The sequence below is a fragment of the Hippopotamus amphibius genome, chromosome 6, assembly GCF_030028045.1.
Source record: "Hippopotamus amphibius kiboko isolate mHipAmp2 chromosome 6, mHipAmp2.hap2, whole genome shotgun sequence".
Taxonomy (NCBI): domain Eukaryota; kingdom Metazoa; phylum Chordata; class Mammalia; order Artiodactyla; family Hippopotamidae; genus Hippopotamus; species Hippopotamus amphibius.
The window spans coordinates 170,038,297-170,054,995 of NC_080191.1; the positions used below are offsets into that span (position 1 = coordinate 170,038,297).

The window sequence follows — 16,699 nt, forward strand, 5'->3', positions numbered from 1 at the left end:
TAGGCAAGGCTGGAGCAGTATTTAATCTAGGGCTAATCCTGTCCTGCTACGGGGGCAAGACCTCTATCCAGTATTTTGTACTCTGAATAGTGAGAATAGGAAATATTCTGGGCCCTTTGTGAGCTTTGAAAGCTGTTTCTTCTAATAATCTCCAGTGGCGGGCTTCCCTGGCGGCGCAGTGGTTAAGAATCCACCTGCCACCGCAGGGGACACGGGTTCGATCCCTGCTCCAGGAAGATCCCACAGGGTGTGGAACAACTAAGCCTATGCGCCACAACTATTGAGCCTGCGCTTTAGAGCCCGTGAGCCACAACTATTGAGCCCATGTGCCGCAACTACTGAAGCCCACGTGCCTAGAGCCCATGCTCCGCAACAACAGAAGCCACGGCAATGAGGAGCCCATGCACCACAATGAAGAGTAGCCCCCACCCACCGCAACTAAAAGAAAGCCCGCGCACAGCAAAAAAGACCCAACACAGCCAATTAAATAAATAAGTAAATAAATAAATAAATAAATTTATTTATTTATTTATTTTAAAAAAAGTTTCCAGTGGCTTTCTCCCTTCAGTTTTGGGTAGTTTCCTCACATTGCACGTGCTACTGAAGACTCCAAGGGGACCTGCTGCAGATCTTTTTCTCTCTGCTCAGCTCTTTACTCTCCAACACTCTGACTACAATCTATCAGCCTTGGCAGCCCCAAATTCCCAGCTCTGCTTCTCATCTTCAGGAGGCCACTTAATTGTCCCCCCATCACCGTAGACTCTTCAGGCAATAAGCTGCACCAGCTGAAGGACTCCCCTCATTTGTGTCCCATCTCTCAGGGATCACTTTCCTTTACTGTCTGATGTTCACTGTCTCCACAACTGTTGTTTTATATATTTTTCCCAGTGTTTTAGTTTTTTTAGGTGGGGAGGTAAATCTGGTCCCTGTTGCTTCATCTTGGGTGGAAGTGTAACAGGTTTTGCTGCCCTATCTGTGGTCTAATGAAACGTCAGGATGATGTGATTTGACGTGGTCGTCATTCATTCACTGTGTTGAGTATCCAGTGAGCTGCTTCCACCCAGAAATCACATTTTTCAGACCCGGGAAATTTTTTCCACTATTTAATTATTCTCTTCTATTTTCTTTGTCATTATTAGTTAGATCAACTCATCCTGGTCTGATCTTATAACTATTATCTTTTCTCTCACATTTTCCATCTTTGTACTTTTAACAATCTGGGAAAATTTTCTTGACTATCTTTCAATCCTCTGCCTATTGATATCTTTTGTTTGTGCTGGTAATCTTCACTGTTGATATTCCAACAATTATTTCTCACTGTTCTCTGATCATTTTTCCTCTGAGAATACTTTTCCTGTTTCATGCACGCACTTTACCTTCTCTCTTTGCAGATTATATAGTTTATGTGTGTATATAGGCTGGGTTTTCTTTCCCCTCCCTGTTTCTTCTACATTCCTATTTTATCCCCTGTTGTTCTGGACGCTCTGAAGTTAAGGATTTTTCTCAAATGTCTGGTGATCTTTGCTGCTTACTGATAAAAGTATTAAAAAGTTAACTGGGAGCTAAGTCAGCCTTTCCATTAAAGATGGGGATGGGTGTGGAGTATCAGAAATATTTTTCCCCAGGACATTCTGTTTATCCAGAAAAAAATCTTTCAATCTCTTGTCTGACGGCTTTGACTCAAGGTGCAAGTGCTCTAAAAGCAAGGCAGAAGAAAGGAGTTCAGTATGTTAACGTTCTTGAATCTGCCTTTTTCATTCTGGTTCTATACCTTTTTCTGACTCTTCTACAAGAATAAGGAGCCTCGCAGATTTAATTCTCCTCAAATAAACACATGGGATAAAGGAGGGGCCCTGAGGGCCTTCAACACGTCCTATATACTCAACTAATTCCCCCCCTTTTCAGCCTATGTATGAAATATAACCACACACCCACACACAACTATTGTGTGCCTCTAAATCCTGAGCCTCTGGGATTTTTACAAAGGAAACTGGTTCACTTCTCATAAACAGTGCCTTCTGCAAACACTAAGGCTATGTCTTCCTCTGTTCTGCTTAGTCAGTTTCCATTCTCCACCACTGCACTCTTCCAAATACGTAATGAAATCTCTTGTATGCTACTGTTTCCTCTCTCGTTCTCTTTTGCCTCGTGGTAGAAAAAATAATTCTTTTTTTACTCTCATTTTAGTTGTGTCTGGGGAGGGGCAGTAAATACAGGCACGTGGTCAATCTGCTATATTTAACCAGAAGAGTCTCTTAATAGGCTATGGTAGGAGGGCAGGACACACTGGTCGTGGAAAGGACAAGAGGGAAATGCACCTGTTAAATATAAATTTTGCTACCTTTACTAAAATGCACATTTACATCTCTCATAAACCACCTCTCTTATTCCATTAGACTGTGAATAACCTGAAGTCGTGCCCTCTACTTTCTCTATAAGTCCCTTGACTTTTCGCTTGGTATCCTGCATATAGAAGGAAATATTTATTAACCAACTCTACATACAGCTCTGATATATGTATGACTCTTTATATGGCTCTGAACTGCTGACAGAAAAACATACAGTTTCATGTTTCTTCTTTTTTAAAAATCTGCTCAGCATCCCGCTTCTGATATGTACATAGTTGGGAAAGATGCTATTTTCTTATGTGACCTTGATTACAGATGATGGTCCAAGGCAGGCATCTAATTCAAGCCACGTCAGTCGCAGTTCCCCACAAACTCCCAGCCAATTAGATTGGTTCAGGGGCGAATACTTAAACTAACCCATACTCAGCACCCTTAGAATCAGCCTCTTACCAGTGAATATAAGATATAAAGCCCAGGAACTGTTGAGGGCTGTACTTCCTAACACACAGGGAAAAAAAAAATCAGTATGATATATGAAAGAAATATGATCAGATACACAGAAAGCGGGAAAACAAGACATATAGAAAGGGAATTCCCGGTTCCTGTTGTGTCCAAGACCCAGCCGTATTTTTCAATTTGGAAATGTTGAAAAATTTACAGACATTTAACAGAAAGTTTCATATATATTAGGAGTATAGAATAAAGAGTTAAAGGGAAGACGTGAAAGTGATTAAGCAGAATTTAAAGCACAATACCCTAAAAATCTGTTTAATTTCATTTGTTTTTATATAGCACACACACATACAAATACTCCCTGTATTTTAGTAGTCCTAGTAGGAGGATAAAGGGATATTAAAAACAGTATCTAAAACAAAATGATACTGAGGCATGTCTCAAGTCAAACAATGTGGGGGAAGGATAATGCTATGTAAATAGAATCACTGCCTTATAACTCCGGAATCCAAGAACTACAAGGATCAACAGCAAAAAAAAAACCCACAAAATCATTTATCTGCAGGATGTCCAGGCAGCAACTGGATCACCTGAAGGGAAGTAATGAGCCAGGGAAAGAAACTTCTTTTAATAAAAATGCAGTTTGTTAGTGGACTGGGGGGAAAGGGTTCTCAGCAAGCTGTTTCAACTTCACGAGACAACAAAACAAGCAGGCAGGCAGCAAGCTTCAGCCGAGGCATGTGCTGCACAAAAGGCACTTGAAAGAACGCTAAGGATGCCACTACCACATCCTTCCAAGCCACCACTTTTCAGGCTACATTTGAGGGAGCGTCCAAGGCTAAAAAAGCCCCCGTTTCTTTAAAAGGAAGACTTTTCTGTTTAACAGAATCATTGTTCTTTTGACCCAGAACAGCTTCAAACCGGTGAGCTACACTTGCCGCATCACACAGAAGGGTATCCTCCAGAAAGAAGCAGAAGAGTACGGAGCACTATTATTCATCTTAGAATTAGATTTTAGGCCAGAAAGAATATTTACAGTTCTAAGTCTATCATCTTCATAACCAAATAGAGGTGAAGGTGCATACAGGTTGAATAATTAGATATGAAAACTGCTTTAGTTTGTAAATACACACCATTCAACACCAGCTAACTGAACGGAGCCAAGACAAGAGCTCACTGCCATGTTCATTATCAAAACTACTAGCCTTGTTAAGCCTACTTTGCACCTGGACTACTGCAAAATCCTCCTAACTAGCTCCCAACTTCAGTCTTAGACCTCCAGCAAAACCTATTTTCTAGACAGCTGCTAGTCTCACCTATTTAAGACAGAAATGGGACTGGGTGTTTCCCTTGTTTAAAATTCTGTAATGGTTCCCCAGGAAAACAGGATAAAATCTGAGCTCTGTAGCATGGAATACAAGGCCCTTTATGACCTGCTCCCTGCCTACCTCTTTAGCCTCTTCTGCTGTCTGTAGACATACATACATACATACATCGTGCTATTGTTCTCTCTTCTTCTCTGCTTTCAAATCACACTTGACCGTACTCAGGTCCACGAATGTGCTATGATCCCCCCATACTTGGGCCACTGAAACTCTTTTCTAGGCATAGAACACACTTTTTAACTACCAAAATCCTCCTCACCATCCTCACTTACTCATCCTTTAGCCTTCAGCTCTAATATCACTTTTTTTTTTAAATCCCTTCTTTTTAAAATTTATTTATTTATTTATTTATTTATTTATTTATTTATTTATTTATTTATTTTACTGGCTGTGTTGGGTCTTTTTTGCTGTGCATGGGCTTTCTTTTTAGCTGCGGTCAGTGGGGGCTAGTCTTCGTTGTGGTGCCCGGGCTCCTCATTGCCGTGGCTTCTCTTGTTGCGGAGCACAGGCTCTAGGCACGTGGGCTTCAGTAGTTGCAGCACATGGGCTCAATAGCTGTGGCTCACGGGCTCTAAAGCGCAGGCTCAATAGTTGTGGCGCACAGGCTTAGTTGCTTCGCGGCATGTGGGATCTTCCTGGAGCAGGGATCGAACCCGTGTCCCCTGCATTGGCAGGCAGATTCTCAACCACTGTGCCGCCTAGGAAGTCCCTCTAATATCACTTCTTTATGAAGCCTTCCCAGATATGACAGACATCTTACTCTGTCCCTTTTATCACTTTTCATAGTTTGTAATCATATGTTGTAGTCTTTTATTAGTTCTATGAGGGCAGGGATGCCACCTGCCCTGCTTTTCATGGAATTTCTGATGACTGAGAGTGCATAAGATACATACTTAGCAGGGATGTGCAAAAGATTTATTCAGTCAAGTTGTTATAAAAAGTGTAATTTTTAATTTTCTTAATTTTTGCAGTGACATGAAAACCAATGATGAATAACTGAAGATACTCTAGAATCTTTTTTTTTAATGAAATTATTAGCTGTGTGTTTAGTAAGGACAGCAATAAGGGGATGTAAATTTGAGTAGAATAAAATTAATATCTCTAGATCAGGCTTTACATTAGAGCTGGCAAAGATCTTAGGGTCACTGCAATATTTTAAAATAAAAATACAATTTTTTCCCTTTCATCCTTCTGTTTCAAGAAGGTAGACCAAGCACATACTGTAGCTCTCCCCTTCTACACCAAACCTTTTTTATTCATCATGGAACAAAATCTATGAGGAATGCCCGAAGATGAAAAGCAAGTAGGACAAAACTAGAGAGAGAAACAGCAGCTTAGGGAGGTCGGCAAGGGAGTGCAACTGCAGTCAGATTTCTGTATTCATACAAGAATGAATGTACAATACACATCCACATTCCTAACCCTCAAGGTTCAGGCCCTGTCAGAGGTGTTAGCTTCCAGAAAGGAACTTAAGTGTAGGAGGCTGTGGTGGAAAGAGCCCCAGGAAGAGGAGGAATCAAAGAGCACCCTACCCTCCAAACATTCCATCTTTTTCTCTTTCTCTCTAACTGAAAATTACGCACTCCTAGATATCTCCCTCCAAGTAGGCTACACAAAGAGACACTGCAGATGGTCTACTCTCAACTACAAAGCTGAATGCAATTCTCCCCAACTTGCCCTACAAATTCAAGGCAATTCTAATCAAAGCATCAAAAGGTTTCTGTTTTTTTTTTTTAAAGTACATGGTAAGCAAAGTCCAAAATTTATACAGAAGAGCAAAGGGTCAAAAAATCCAGAAGAATCACCTGGTTCCAGATTCACTCTATCAGTATTAAGAATAACAAGCTGTAACAAATAAGGCAGTATGGTATTAGTGCAGGTACAGAGAAATGAGCCACTGCAATAAAACAGAAAACACAGAAACAGACCCTGGCATACATGGAAACCTGACAGATGACGACTAATACTGCAGGTTAGTGGGGAAATGATAAAAGTTTCAATAAATGGTCTGGGAGACAGGTTTAAAAAAAAAAAGTGAAAATGAATCTCTCTTTATATATACACAAAAACTAAATCCAGATAGCTCAAAGGTTTAAACTATAAAAGCCAAACTGTAAAACTTTTAGAAAAACCTAAGAAAATATCACCTCTAATCTGGCAAAAATTTCTTAAAACACAAAAAGCTCAAATTTTACATAAAGGAAAAGAACTGATCAATTCAACTACGCCAAAATTAATAACTTCTATTCATCAAAAGATACCACTAAAAGGGTGAAAGGCATACTGTAACCTGGAAAATTACGTTCAATAACACAGAGCTGACAAAGGATTAGTATACAGACTATACGGAATGTTTATGGAAAAACACCGCAACAGAAAACTGGACTGAAAAACAGGTATGTCACAAAAAACACAAATGAACAGTAAATTAACAAAAGGAAAGACTCCATTTCCCAAGTCATCAGGGAAATCCAAATTAAAGCCAGAATGAGATACCATTCCACACACCCCCTCCAACAGGCAAAAGTTAAAATCCCATAATACAAGAATTTGCAAGGATGTTCACCAATGGAGCATTTGTGTTCTGCGGGTGAGAATGAACATTAACAAAGAAAACTTTAAAACAAAAGTTCCATGGAACTTTTGCAATAACTCTATTCATACTCCACTTCACTACACAGGTTTCAAGACCCACTACTGCAGTGGTTCTCAACATTAGATGCACACTAGAATCACCTGAGGTAGTAAAAGAACTAAAAGCAAAACCAAAACGGATGCCCAGGTAAGCTCCTGGAGACTGACTGAATTGGTCAGTGATGGAGCTTGAATACAGATATTTAATTAAGCTTCCTAAGAGATTCTAATAAGCAGTTAGAATCAAAACAACCTGATGTTTGATAAGCACTGCCCTAGAAAAACATTTCCACATGTCCACCAAGAGATATGCTCAAAATTGCCCACAGCAGCACTGTTCATGAAAATAATCCAGATGTCTATAGATAGGAGACCAGGTAAATAAATTGCCATCTGTTTATACAATGTGCTAGTAGCGGCAGTGAAAATGAACAAACTACAGCTACATATAGCAGCATCAGCAGGGAAAATGAACTACAGCTACATATATCAACATAAATCTCAAAAACATGACGCTGAGTGAAAAATATACACCCCGAAAACATGCATATACTGTAGTATGATTCCATTTACAAAATGTTCCCAAATAGGCAAGCCCAAACCATATATTATTTGGGGATATTATGCCATAAGATTATAATAAAAAGCAAGAAATAAAAATGCGAAATTCAGGATGGTGGCTATTGGGGGGAGGAGGAGGAAGAGAAGGAAGAGGAGGGGATAGCATGGAGTGTGGCATATGGGCACTTCAGGGCATAATGGTAAAATGCCACACTTGGCGATGGGTGCAAGGGTGTTTACTGCAATTATACATTATGTATACTATACTCTTTTGTGTATGATGTCACAAAACTAAAAAGTTAAAGCATAATTCTCTTCATATAAAGTTCTAAAACAGGCTAAACTGATTAAAGGTGAAAAATCAGACACTAGTTTCCTGAAGGTGGGGGAGGAGTGGACTGTTTGGGACAGGATGTGAAAGAGTTTACCAAGGAGATGGAAACGGTGCAGAATGTGATATGGGGATAGTGATTAAGGCTCACACAGGTCTGTCCATTTTTCAAAACCATAGTTAATTTTTATGCATTTCAACATATGTAAATTTTACCTAAAAAAGTAAGTGGAGAAAGAATGATAATTGTTGAAGCTGGGTTACAAGGTTCATTAGACTGTTACACTTTGTATATGTTTGACATTTTCTATTTTTTAGAGAAAGGAAAAAAGGAATTGGATAAGAAAGGCAAAGCTTTTTTTTTTTAAAGAGCTTGTAAAGTTTTAAGATTAGCGCTAAAAAGTTATTACATCTTGAATATAATAAGCACAAGAAAACAAAAGACTTCAGAAATCACCAAAAATAATTTAATGGATGCTAATTACAGACTTCAAAAGCTGATAAACCTGAAGGCAATCAGAGCCATCCCTAGGATGCCCAGGTACCCTCACACTCCCTCTGTTAGGGCAGAGACCTTGAGGTAGTTACAGCTGATAAGTATCAGTCTTTCTAGGAGAAAGGAAAAGAAAGGGGAGTTAATGAAGGAGGGTAAAACTGGAAGATTCTCAACATGATCAGAGAGAGGCATACTATGTTACATTTCTGTAGATGCACGTTCAATGTGCTCACAAACCCTACCACCCTACCATTTACCCGAAGTGCTGGACTGTCCACACTTTCTCTTTCGTTTTGTGCTCTTCTTCCCCCCTTTCCAAGGCTGTCCCCAAGTACTTTCTATCCTATCTTGAGCATTCTCCTACCCCAATTTCACATTCTGCTCTCCAGAGGCAAGTAATTTCAACCCTTTGAGCAATTTCTTCTGGTACTAAGCTCCGTAAGTTTTTTTCTAACCTTCGTAATTATAATACTGTGTTTGCACTGCCACTTTCAGGTTTTCTGACTTTAAATACACTGACTTACTACTATGGAAGATTAGGATTTAGTGCTCTCCAACACATCCACTTTTTCTGCCTTCTTCCCACACATACTTCTTGGTTCATTTCCTAATTTTCCCCTTTATCTTTTACGTAATCCGGTCTAAGCACATACATTTTTCATTCCCAAACATGCCAAATACACATGCTACCACTTCAGTTAAATAAACTTAAAAAACATACTTTCACGAGGCTTTTCAGTTACAACCTCACACGAAATCTTACAGATAAGAGGAAAATTAGAAATAAGAGATATACATTAAAATGAACAGTTTTTCAACTGTTCAATGATTATCTACTACCTGAATATCCAAATTCTCTAAGACTTGATTCTCTATTAACTGTATTACCTCATTCAAATTTTCACTGATTATGTATTTTCAACTGTCAAATTAAATGCGTATTTATTAATACAAAGCACTGTTTTCTTCCACTTGGGTTCACCTCTTCATGTAAACGTAGATATGTATAAGTGGAAAAATATCTTTACCTCCACTTGTATCTACTACTAGCTACCAGAGCCACACTGTCATGCTTAATGTGATAAAATAAACGAATCCCTAACCTTTATTCTAAAATCCACTACCGTCCATAATCCCTTATCCAATTCTAAACTCCATAAAGCTCAGAAAACCAAAAGTTCTTTCCTTGGGTTTGGCACCAAAACCAATTTAGTGAATTCAGCTTACGTGCGACTATTTCTATCTTTACCCCGTTTTGTGTGACTTGACCAGCGGTTCTTAACTGGGGGCGGTTTTGCCGCACGGGGGTCGGGCCATGTCTGGAAACATTTTCAGCTGTCACAGCGGGCAGGACGTGCGGCTTCCCAGCATCTAGCGGGCGGAAGCTAGAGACGGGGCCTAGCATCCCAGAGCGCACAGGACAGACCCCTGCGACAAGGCGTGACCTGGCCCCCAAATGCCTGCCTGACTGAGGGTTAGAAACAGTGAACCAGACTCTCGTTCATGGAGGATACATTAATGTGCTGATTACTGAGTGTTGCCTGGGAAGAATCTTAGGCTATTATTAAATACACGATAAAAAGACAGCAGCGCTACTACCCGAAAGTCAGAAAAGCTCTTAATCCCAAACCACAGTCGGCTCCTGAGATTTCAGACAGGAGACTGCAGACTCTGTATTTCCACTCTTCTATCAGTAAGTCTTCCTCCAGTATCACGAATCTCATTCATGTTTGGAAGCCATGAACTACGGCCCAAGTCTCAGAAAATGAAGGAGGAGAGTACAGAAATTCAGTGGACATACTAAGCAGGATGAGCAGCAACTTGCCATCGCAGTTTACAACAAACTGGTCTGGCTGTCTCCCCCCTCCCTCCCTCCTCTTCCTTCCTCCCTCCCTCCTCTTCCTCCCTCCCTCCCTCCCTGGCTGCACTGCACAGCCTGCGGGACCTTAGCCCCCTGACCAGGGACTGAATCCCTGGTGCCCTCAGCAGTGAAAGCACGGAGTCCTAACCCCTGGACCTCCGGGAAATTCCCAAACTAGCCTTTCTAACAGGGCCTATATACCACCATCAATGGCATGTTTACTGTTCTCGCCATAAAAGACATCAGCCTATTACACTTTCATTTAAAAGATATTAAACCAGTAATATAAAATAATAACTGAGACTCCTGAAACTACTGAATAGTAAACAGTAGCTATTTACCTTTCTCTGTGCTTGAGAATATAGAGATGATTTTATTCCTGGGCTTTTTTTCCTCTGGAACAGAGGGCAAAGGTTTCAAACTGTGGTTGGCCGCCAAGGGGTCTTTGCCTCCGGTGCTAAAAATGGTGCTGCTCATCCGCACGGGGGGCGCTGGCGGCTTGTCTTCCAGTTCTCCGTTATCAGACATGATTCAGGATTATGATGCGGCCTGAAACACACAGGCAAACACGTACCGTTAACAACACAGTAAAAAACAGTAATAATCCCCTCCCCAACTTCAAGTTAGAAAATGTTACCCATTTAGAGTTGAAGTTGTAAAACTTAAGAGATGAAATTGGTAGCAATACAGGCAATCTCCCCTAACAAAGTTGGTAAATGGCTAGCTGAGGGAATCTTCGAAAAGTCATATCCTGTTAAGAGGACTGTGACAATTTTTTGATAGGATGTTGACAGGAACATATCAGAGTATCCACCTAATCAACTGATTCTAAGAGTAAATGTTCCAATGAACAGACAGATAACATGGAGTCTTAAAAAAATAATAATTCCAAGAGGAAGACTATGTCCTGACCAGCCAATAATAGGATCTATGTCTCTGACAGGTGTACTTCTAGAGCAGAGAGATGATGCCTGCTATTATAAATACCAACCAGGGCTTCCCTGGTGGCACAGCGGTTAGGAATCCGCCTGCCAATGCAGGGGACACACGTTCAATACCTGATCCGGGAAGATCCCACATGCTGATGAGCAACCACTGAGCCTGTGCTCTAGAGCCCGTGTGCCACAACTACCAAGCCCACATGCCACAACTACTGAAGCTCACGCGCCTAGAGCCAGTGCTCCACAACAAGAGAAGCCACTGCACTGAGAAGCCTGAGCACCACAGCCAAGAGCAGCCCACTCACCACAACTATTAGAGAAAGCCTGCGGGCAGCAACGAAGACCCAACACAGCCAAGAAATAAATAAACAAAAAAATATCAACCAATAGCCTCCAAATCTGATTCCACGCTCACTAGCCTTGTGATTACAACTCAACCTCAATATAAACTTTTGTAAAGGATGAGAATGTGTCGCTGATACAATATTTGGTTTCTCCGAAAATCTGACCTTTTAACTACATACGTTAGCCCCTTGCAAGTCTGGGAACACAGACAAAAGTAAATCCAGAGTTTGGCCAAATCCCAAGGTTCTGTCATCCTGTGATGCCCTGTCCAGGCCATCAAGTTACCCTCCTTATCCACATGGCTAATTCAGCGGAAACGTCAACCTTGTTTACATATACTTATATACATGTAGTTTATGTCTTTAAAAAAAAAATAGATTACACACATTCAAAATCAGCAGTAAAGGAGAGGGGATGCCTAACTTAGAGATGAGTTCTGATACAAAAGTTTTTATGTTAGGAAATAACACCTCACTGAACAAGATTTTGATTGGTAATTAGATCCTGATTTGATTATAACATTATGTAATACATGTAAGTGAACAAAACTTTGTGTATGTACAATGAAAAAAATGCAACTGTTTTTAGATAAAATTAAAGATAACTGAAAAAATTTTTATTTAGTCTGAATGCTAGTACCTGAAGAAAAGCAGTTATACTCTGAGAAGAACTGAAGGATGAAGAATTTTACCTAATACCACTCCAAATCTTACAGCTTTTGTTTTCCTTGACAGGAGTATGTCAAAGCACTACTGTATAATTTATATGTCATATTTTTCAGCCTACAAAAGGGGAAGAATAAAAGAAGGTAAAAGGGGAAAATAAAACTTTTTTGAGGTAACTAGCTGGGGAAGAGAGAAAAGATCTGTCACTGTGTATAAGAAAGACTGCCTGAAGTGAAATTAAACTACTGGTGACGAAAGGAAGAAATGGGGATGGGATGTAAGGTGCAGACAACATATAGTCAGGTGATTCTTCCAAACCAGCTGGTCACACCATGTGGATTACCTGATGAATTGATAAACCAAGACAGATGTTTAGCTTCCATGGGACCAAACATGAAGGCAAAACAGATTAACCCTAGAGTAGCTCACTTTTATCTTAACTGCCAGGTACAATACAGAAACTGTACGTTCCGATTTTGATCGCACTGTGAATTCCTCCTATTTAAAAATCAGGATAATAAAATTCCAAAATACATTTGCAAGCATTTACAGAAGGAAATGCACCAAAACATTAACAGGGGTTATCTGTGATTAGTAAGTAATTTTTAAACTTGATTACAGTCATCATAGCTGTGGTTAAAAAAATCAATATAAAACAGTCAGGACACAATAATTTAGTATAAACTGACTACAAATTCTCTCCTTGAGGCTGGCTTATAAATGGACATGACTAGAAACTGCCAAGACACCTTCAGCTGCATGTTGCCCAGTATTATGGTTAAGAGCACCGGCTGTGGAATCAGACTGCTTTGGTTGGACTCCTAGATCCACCATTTACTTAAGAGTGTGACCCTAGGACTAAACTGTGCCTCAGAGTTTCTTGGAGAAATGGCTGGTTCTAGGCCTCTTTCCAGGGAAAATACAAGAGGAGTTTATAGTGTCTTATAGTGTCAGAAAATAAGGAGGCACTTATAAAGGATGGGGGCATGTCAAAAGGACACAGGAAAGAGTTCCCAAAAGCCAATACTGGAATGATTCAAGCAATAAGATTAATAAAGCAGTATCAGACTATAATCCAAAGTACAAAATAAATACACATCATTCATATCGATACAAAAAACTGAATACATAAATAAAATGGGGGCAGGGGGACAAATCTTCCTTACAAGAGAATTCCGAATGATACACACGTAGATACATTCCCTTCTAGGATCTGAACTTAACTTCCCTCCCCACTTGACTGTAGGCTAGACTTAGTGACTCCTTTCCACAGAAGAGAGTGTGGAAAGGGGAAAATAACACCACAATGGAAAAACCCGGCATTAACCAAGTGATCAAGGTTAACATCACCAGGGATAAATCACAGTGACATCACTCATCTCCGGATCTAATGTGATGAGAAGCACAGTTCACCTCTGTGGCACTCTTCCCCAATCCCACATATAATCATGGGCAAAAAATCAGATAAACCCAAACTGAGGGACATCCTACAAAATTCCTGACCAACACTTCTCAGAACTGTCAAGGACATGAGAAACAAAGATTTAGAAATCGTCATAGAACAGAGAAGGCTAAGGAAAAGTAACAGTGTGGTATCCTGGAATCAAAAAAAAAAAAAAAAAATTAGTGGAAAAACTGGTGAAATCCAAATAAAATCTAGAATTTAGCTAATAATAATGTAGCGGTGCTGGCATCTTTGCTTTGAGACATGTTATGGTTTATGTAATGTTAATGCTAGGGGAAGATGGGTGATAGTTACACAGGAAATCTACTATCTTTGCAACGTCTCTGTAAATCTAAAATTACTCCAAATTAAGAACTCTATTAAAAAGAGGAATAAATTCCTCAAAAAGTTAAATACAGAGTAACCTACCATATGACCTAGCAACTCCACTTCCAGTATATGCCTAAGAGAATTGAAAACATATGTCCGCACAAAAATCTGCACGTGAATGTTCACAGCAGCATTAGTTGTAACAGCCAAAAGAGGAAAACAACCAAAACATCAACAGATGAACAGATAGACAAAATATGTCATAGCTATACAATGGAATATGCTTGGCCACAAAAAGGAGTCATGTAGTGATACATGTTACAACACAAAATAAACCTTGAAAACATAAGTGGGGCTTCCCTGGCGGCCCAGTGGTTAAGAATCTGCCTGCCAATGCAGGTGACGTGGGTTCAATCCCTGGTTCAGGAAGATCCCACATGCCGCAGAGCAGCTAAGCCCGTGCGCCACAACTACTGAGCCTGCACTATAGAGCCTGCGAGCCACAACTACTGAACCCACATGCTGCAACTACTGAAGTCTGCATGCCTACAGCTCGTGCTCCACAACACGAGAAGCCACGCACCACAATGAAGAGTGGTCCCCACTCTGGAGAAAGCCCACGCACAGCAAAGACCCAATGCAGCCAAAATAATAATAAACAAATAAATAATAAAATAAACCTTAAAAAAAAAACATAAGTGAAAAAAGCCTGGCACAAAAACACCACAAATTATATGATTCCATTTATATGAAATGTCCACAACAGGCAAATCCACAGAGACAGAGAGTAGATTAGTGGTTGCTAGGGGCTGAGGGGAATGGGATGTGACCTTGGGGGGAATGAAAATGTTCTGGAATTAGACACTGGTAATGGTTGCACAACCTTGTGAATATATTAAAACCACTGATTTGTACACTTTAAAATGGTAAATTTCAGCTATGTGAATTATATCTCAATTTAAAAAAGGAATTAATATTTACCTCCAAAGATTAAATGAGTTAATAGTTGAATGTTGCTGCTATTACTATCATTGTATTATTATTTATAAGAGTCTATGCTAGACGCTGGAGAAAGAAAAGAGGACCTAACTCTTCTCGGAGAGCTCTGAACCCACTGGGAAAGACCAGCACAAGCACGTGTGAGTTAGGGCACGCCCCTCACCAACGTCTGCTCTCAACACACACATATGAAAAGCCACTTTGTTTCTTCAAAGTCGCAGTTCTCAAGATCCCTTCACATTCTTAAAAATTACTGAGGATCTCAATTTTTGTTTATGTGAGTTATAGCTATCTATATTCACTATAAGAAATTAAAATAAGTTATTTAAGAGTTTAGTTCATTAAACCTATTACATGTTAATATAGATAACATTTTTATGAAAGATAACATTTTCCAAAACAGAATATAGTGAGAAGAGTGGCATTAGCTTACATTTCTGCAAATCTTTTAAATGTCTGGCTTAGTAGAAGACAGTTGGATTCTCGTATCTGCTTCTGCATTCAATTTATTATTATGTTTTGGCTGAAGTATATGAAGAAAATCTGATCTTACACAGATATGTAGCTGGAAAAGGGAGTATTTTAATAGCTTTCAGATAATTGTGGATATTCTTCTTTGATACTACACCAAACTCAATCTTTATAAGGTTAGCCATGGACTCTGAAACCACAGCAACAAATTTTTTGTGCTCTTGCATTAAACCCATCCATTTCTCTTGCACTTTGAATGGATCTTTTGCCCATGAATGAATTTTGTAATGCGATGAACTGATTATCTGGAATATATTGGCTCACTTAATTATTAAGATATTCTAATATCGACACATTTCATTATACACTAAAAATAAAATCACAGTCATTAATATCACCACTGATCTCATCAGAAAAGTCAGGGTATTGGGAAACTATTAAAATCAAGACAGTGAACACAAGTTTTCTAAAATTGTAATTTTCATTCGAAAATTTAAATTTTATGAGTTAACAACAAATTCTGTCACTGCATTCATTTTCAAGAAAATGTCTGCCAAATACCCAAGTCTGAACAACCAGAGCTGTTCAGTGGGCCAGCCAGTCGTTCTTTCAAATAAAAATGGTATTCCAGGAAAAAGGGCCTTTTTAAGCTCAATCACATAAGTTTTCTATAAGACAACCATTTCATACTTCATCAGTGCCTTGTAAGTACTTCCCATTTTGCCATACAAAATACTTTAAAAAGTATATTCAAAAGTAGAGATATAATAAGACTAGCAATTCTGTTTCATCAAGTACATTCTTAAGTGAAACTGGCTTTTAAAAAAAAACTACAAGCACACAGCTACTGCCTTGAATGAGCTGTGTTAAACTATTGTTTTACCCACCTCTAGTTCTGCATCATTAACGCAAATGTCAACACAGTGTAAGAAGGCAAAGAATACCGTCGTTTTATTATGAAAAAATAGGTTTTGACTCAAAGACCCCCCAAGGGTACCAGAGACCACTGAGAAGTGCTGCTTTAGAGGGTACCCCAGCTCCATACTTCACCCTCATATTCCCAGTTCTTTCCGACGTGCTACTGATGTGCTACTGAGGCAGCAGAAGACCCATATTTATTTCCTCCTACATTCTACACAACACATTTTTGACATATGAAAAGGTAATCAATGACTAGATTTTCAAGCTGGGGCACAAAAACCTCATCAAACCTTGACTATGGTTCAAAATCTATACATATACAATGGTAACTACTATCCTATTTTTTTGTTTTGTCTTAAATATTTCTTTAGTTATTTATTTGGCGGCATCGGGTCTTAGCTGTGGCGCACAGGCTCTAGAGCATGCAGGCTTAGCTACCCCCCAGCATGTGGGATCTTAGTTCCTCCACCCTGAGTCCCCTGTATCGGAAGGCGGATTCTTAACCACTGGACCA

General features: G+C 39.6%; 1 protein-coding gene across 3 annotated transcripts in view; it reads right to left on the minus strand.

Moving 5' to 3' along the window:
- PAK2 (p21 (RAC1) activated kinase 2) overlaps positions 1-16,699 on the minus strand; it is an 83,544-nt gene that overhangs the window by 34,120 nt on the left and 32,725 nt on the right. For all 3 annotated transcript variants that reach the window (XR_009054307.1, XM_057738845.1, XM_057738846.1), the window contains exon 2: positions 10,411-10,618. Coding sequence is in view for 2 of the 3 variants with exons in the window: in XM_057738845.1 (XP_057594828.1) it covers positions 10,411-10,597 (187 nt within the window). In the remaining variant the exon portion in view is untranslated. The remainder of the gene's footprint in view (positions 1-10,410; positions 10,619-16,699) is intronic.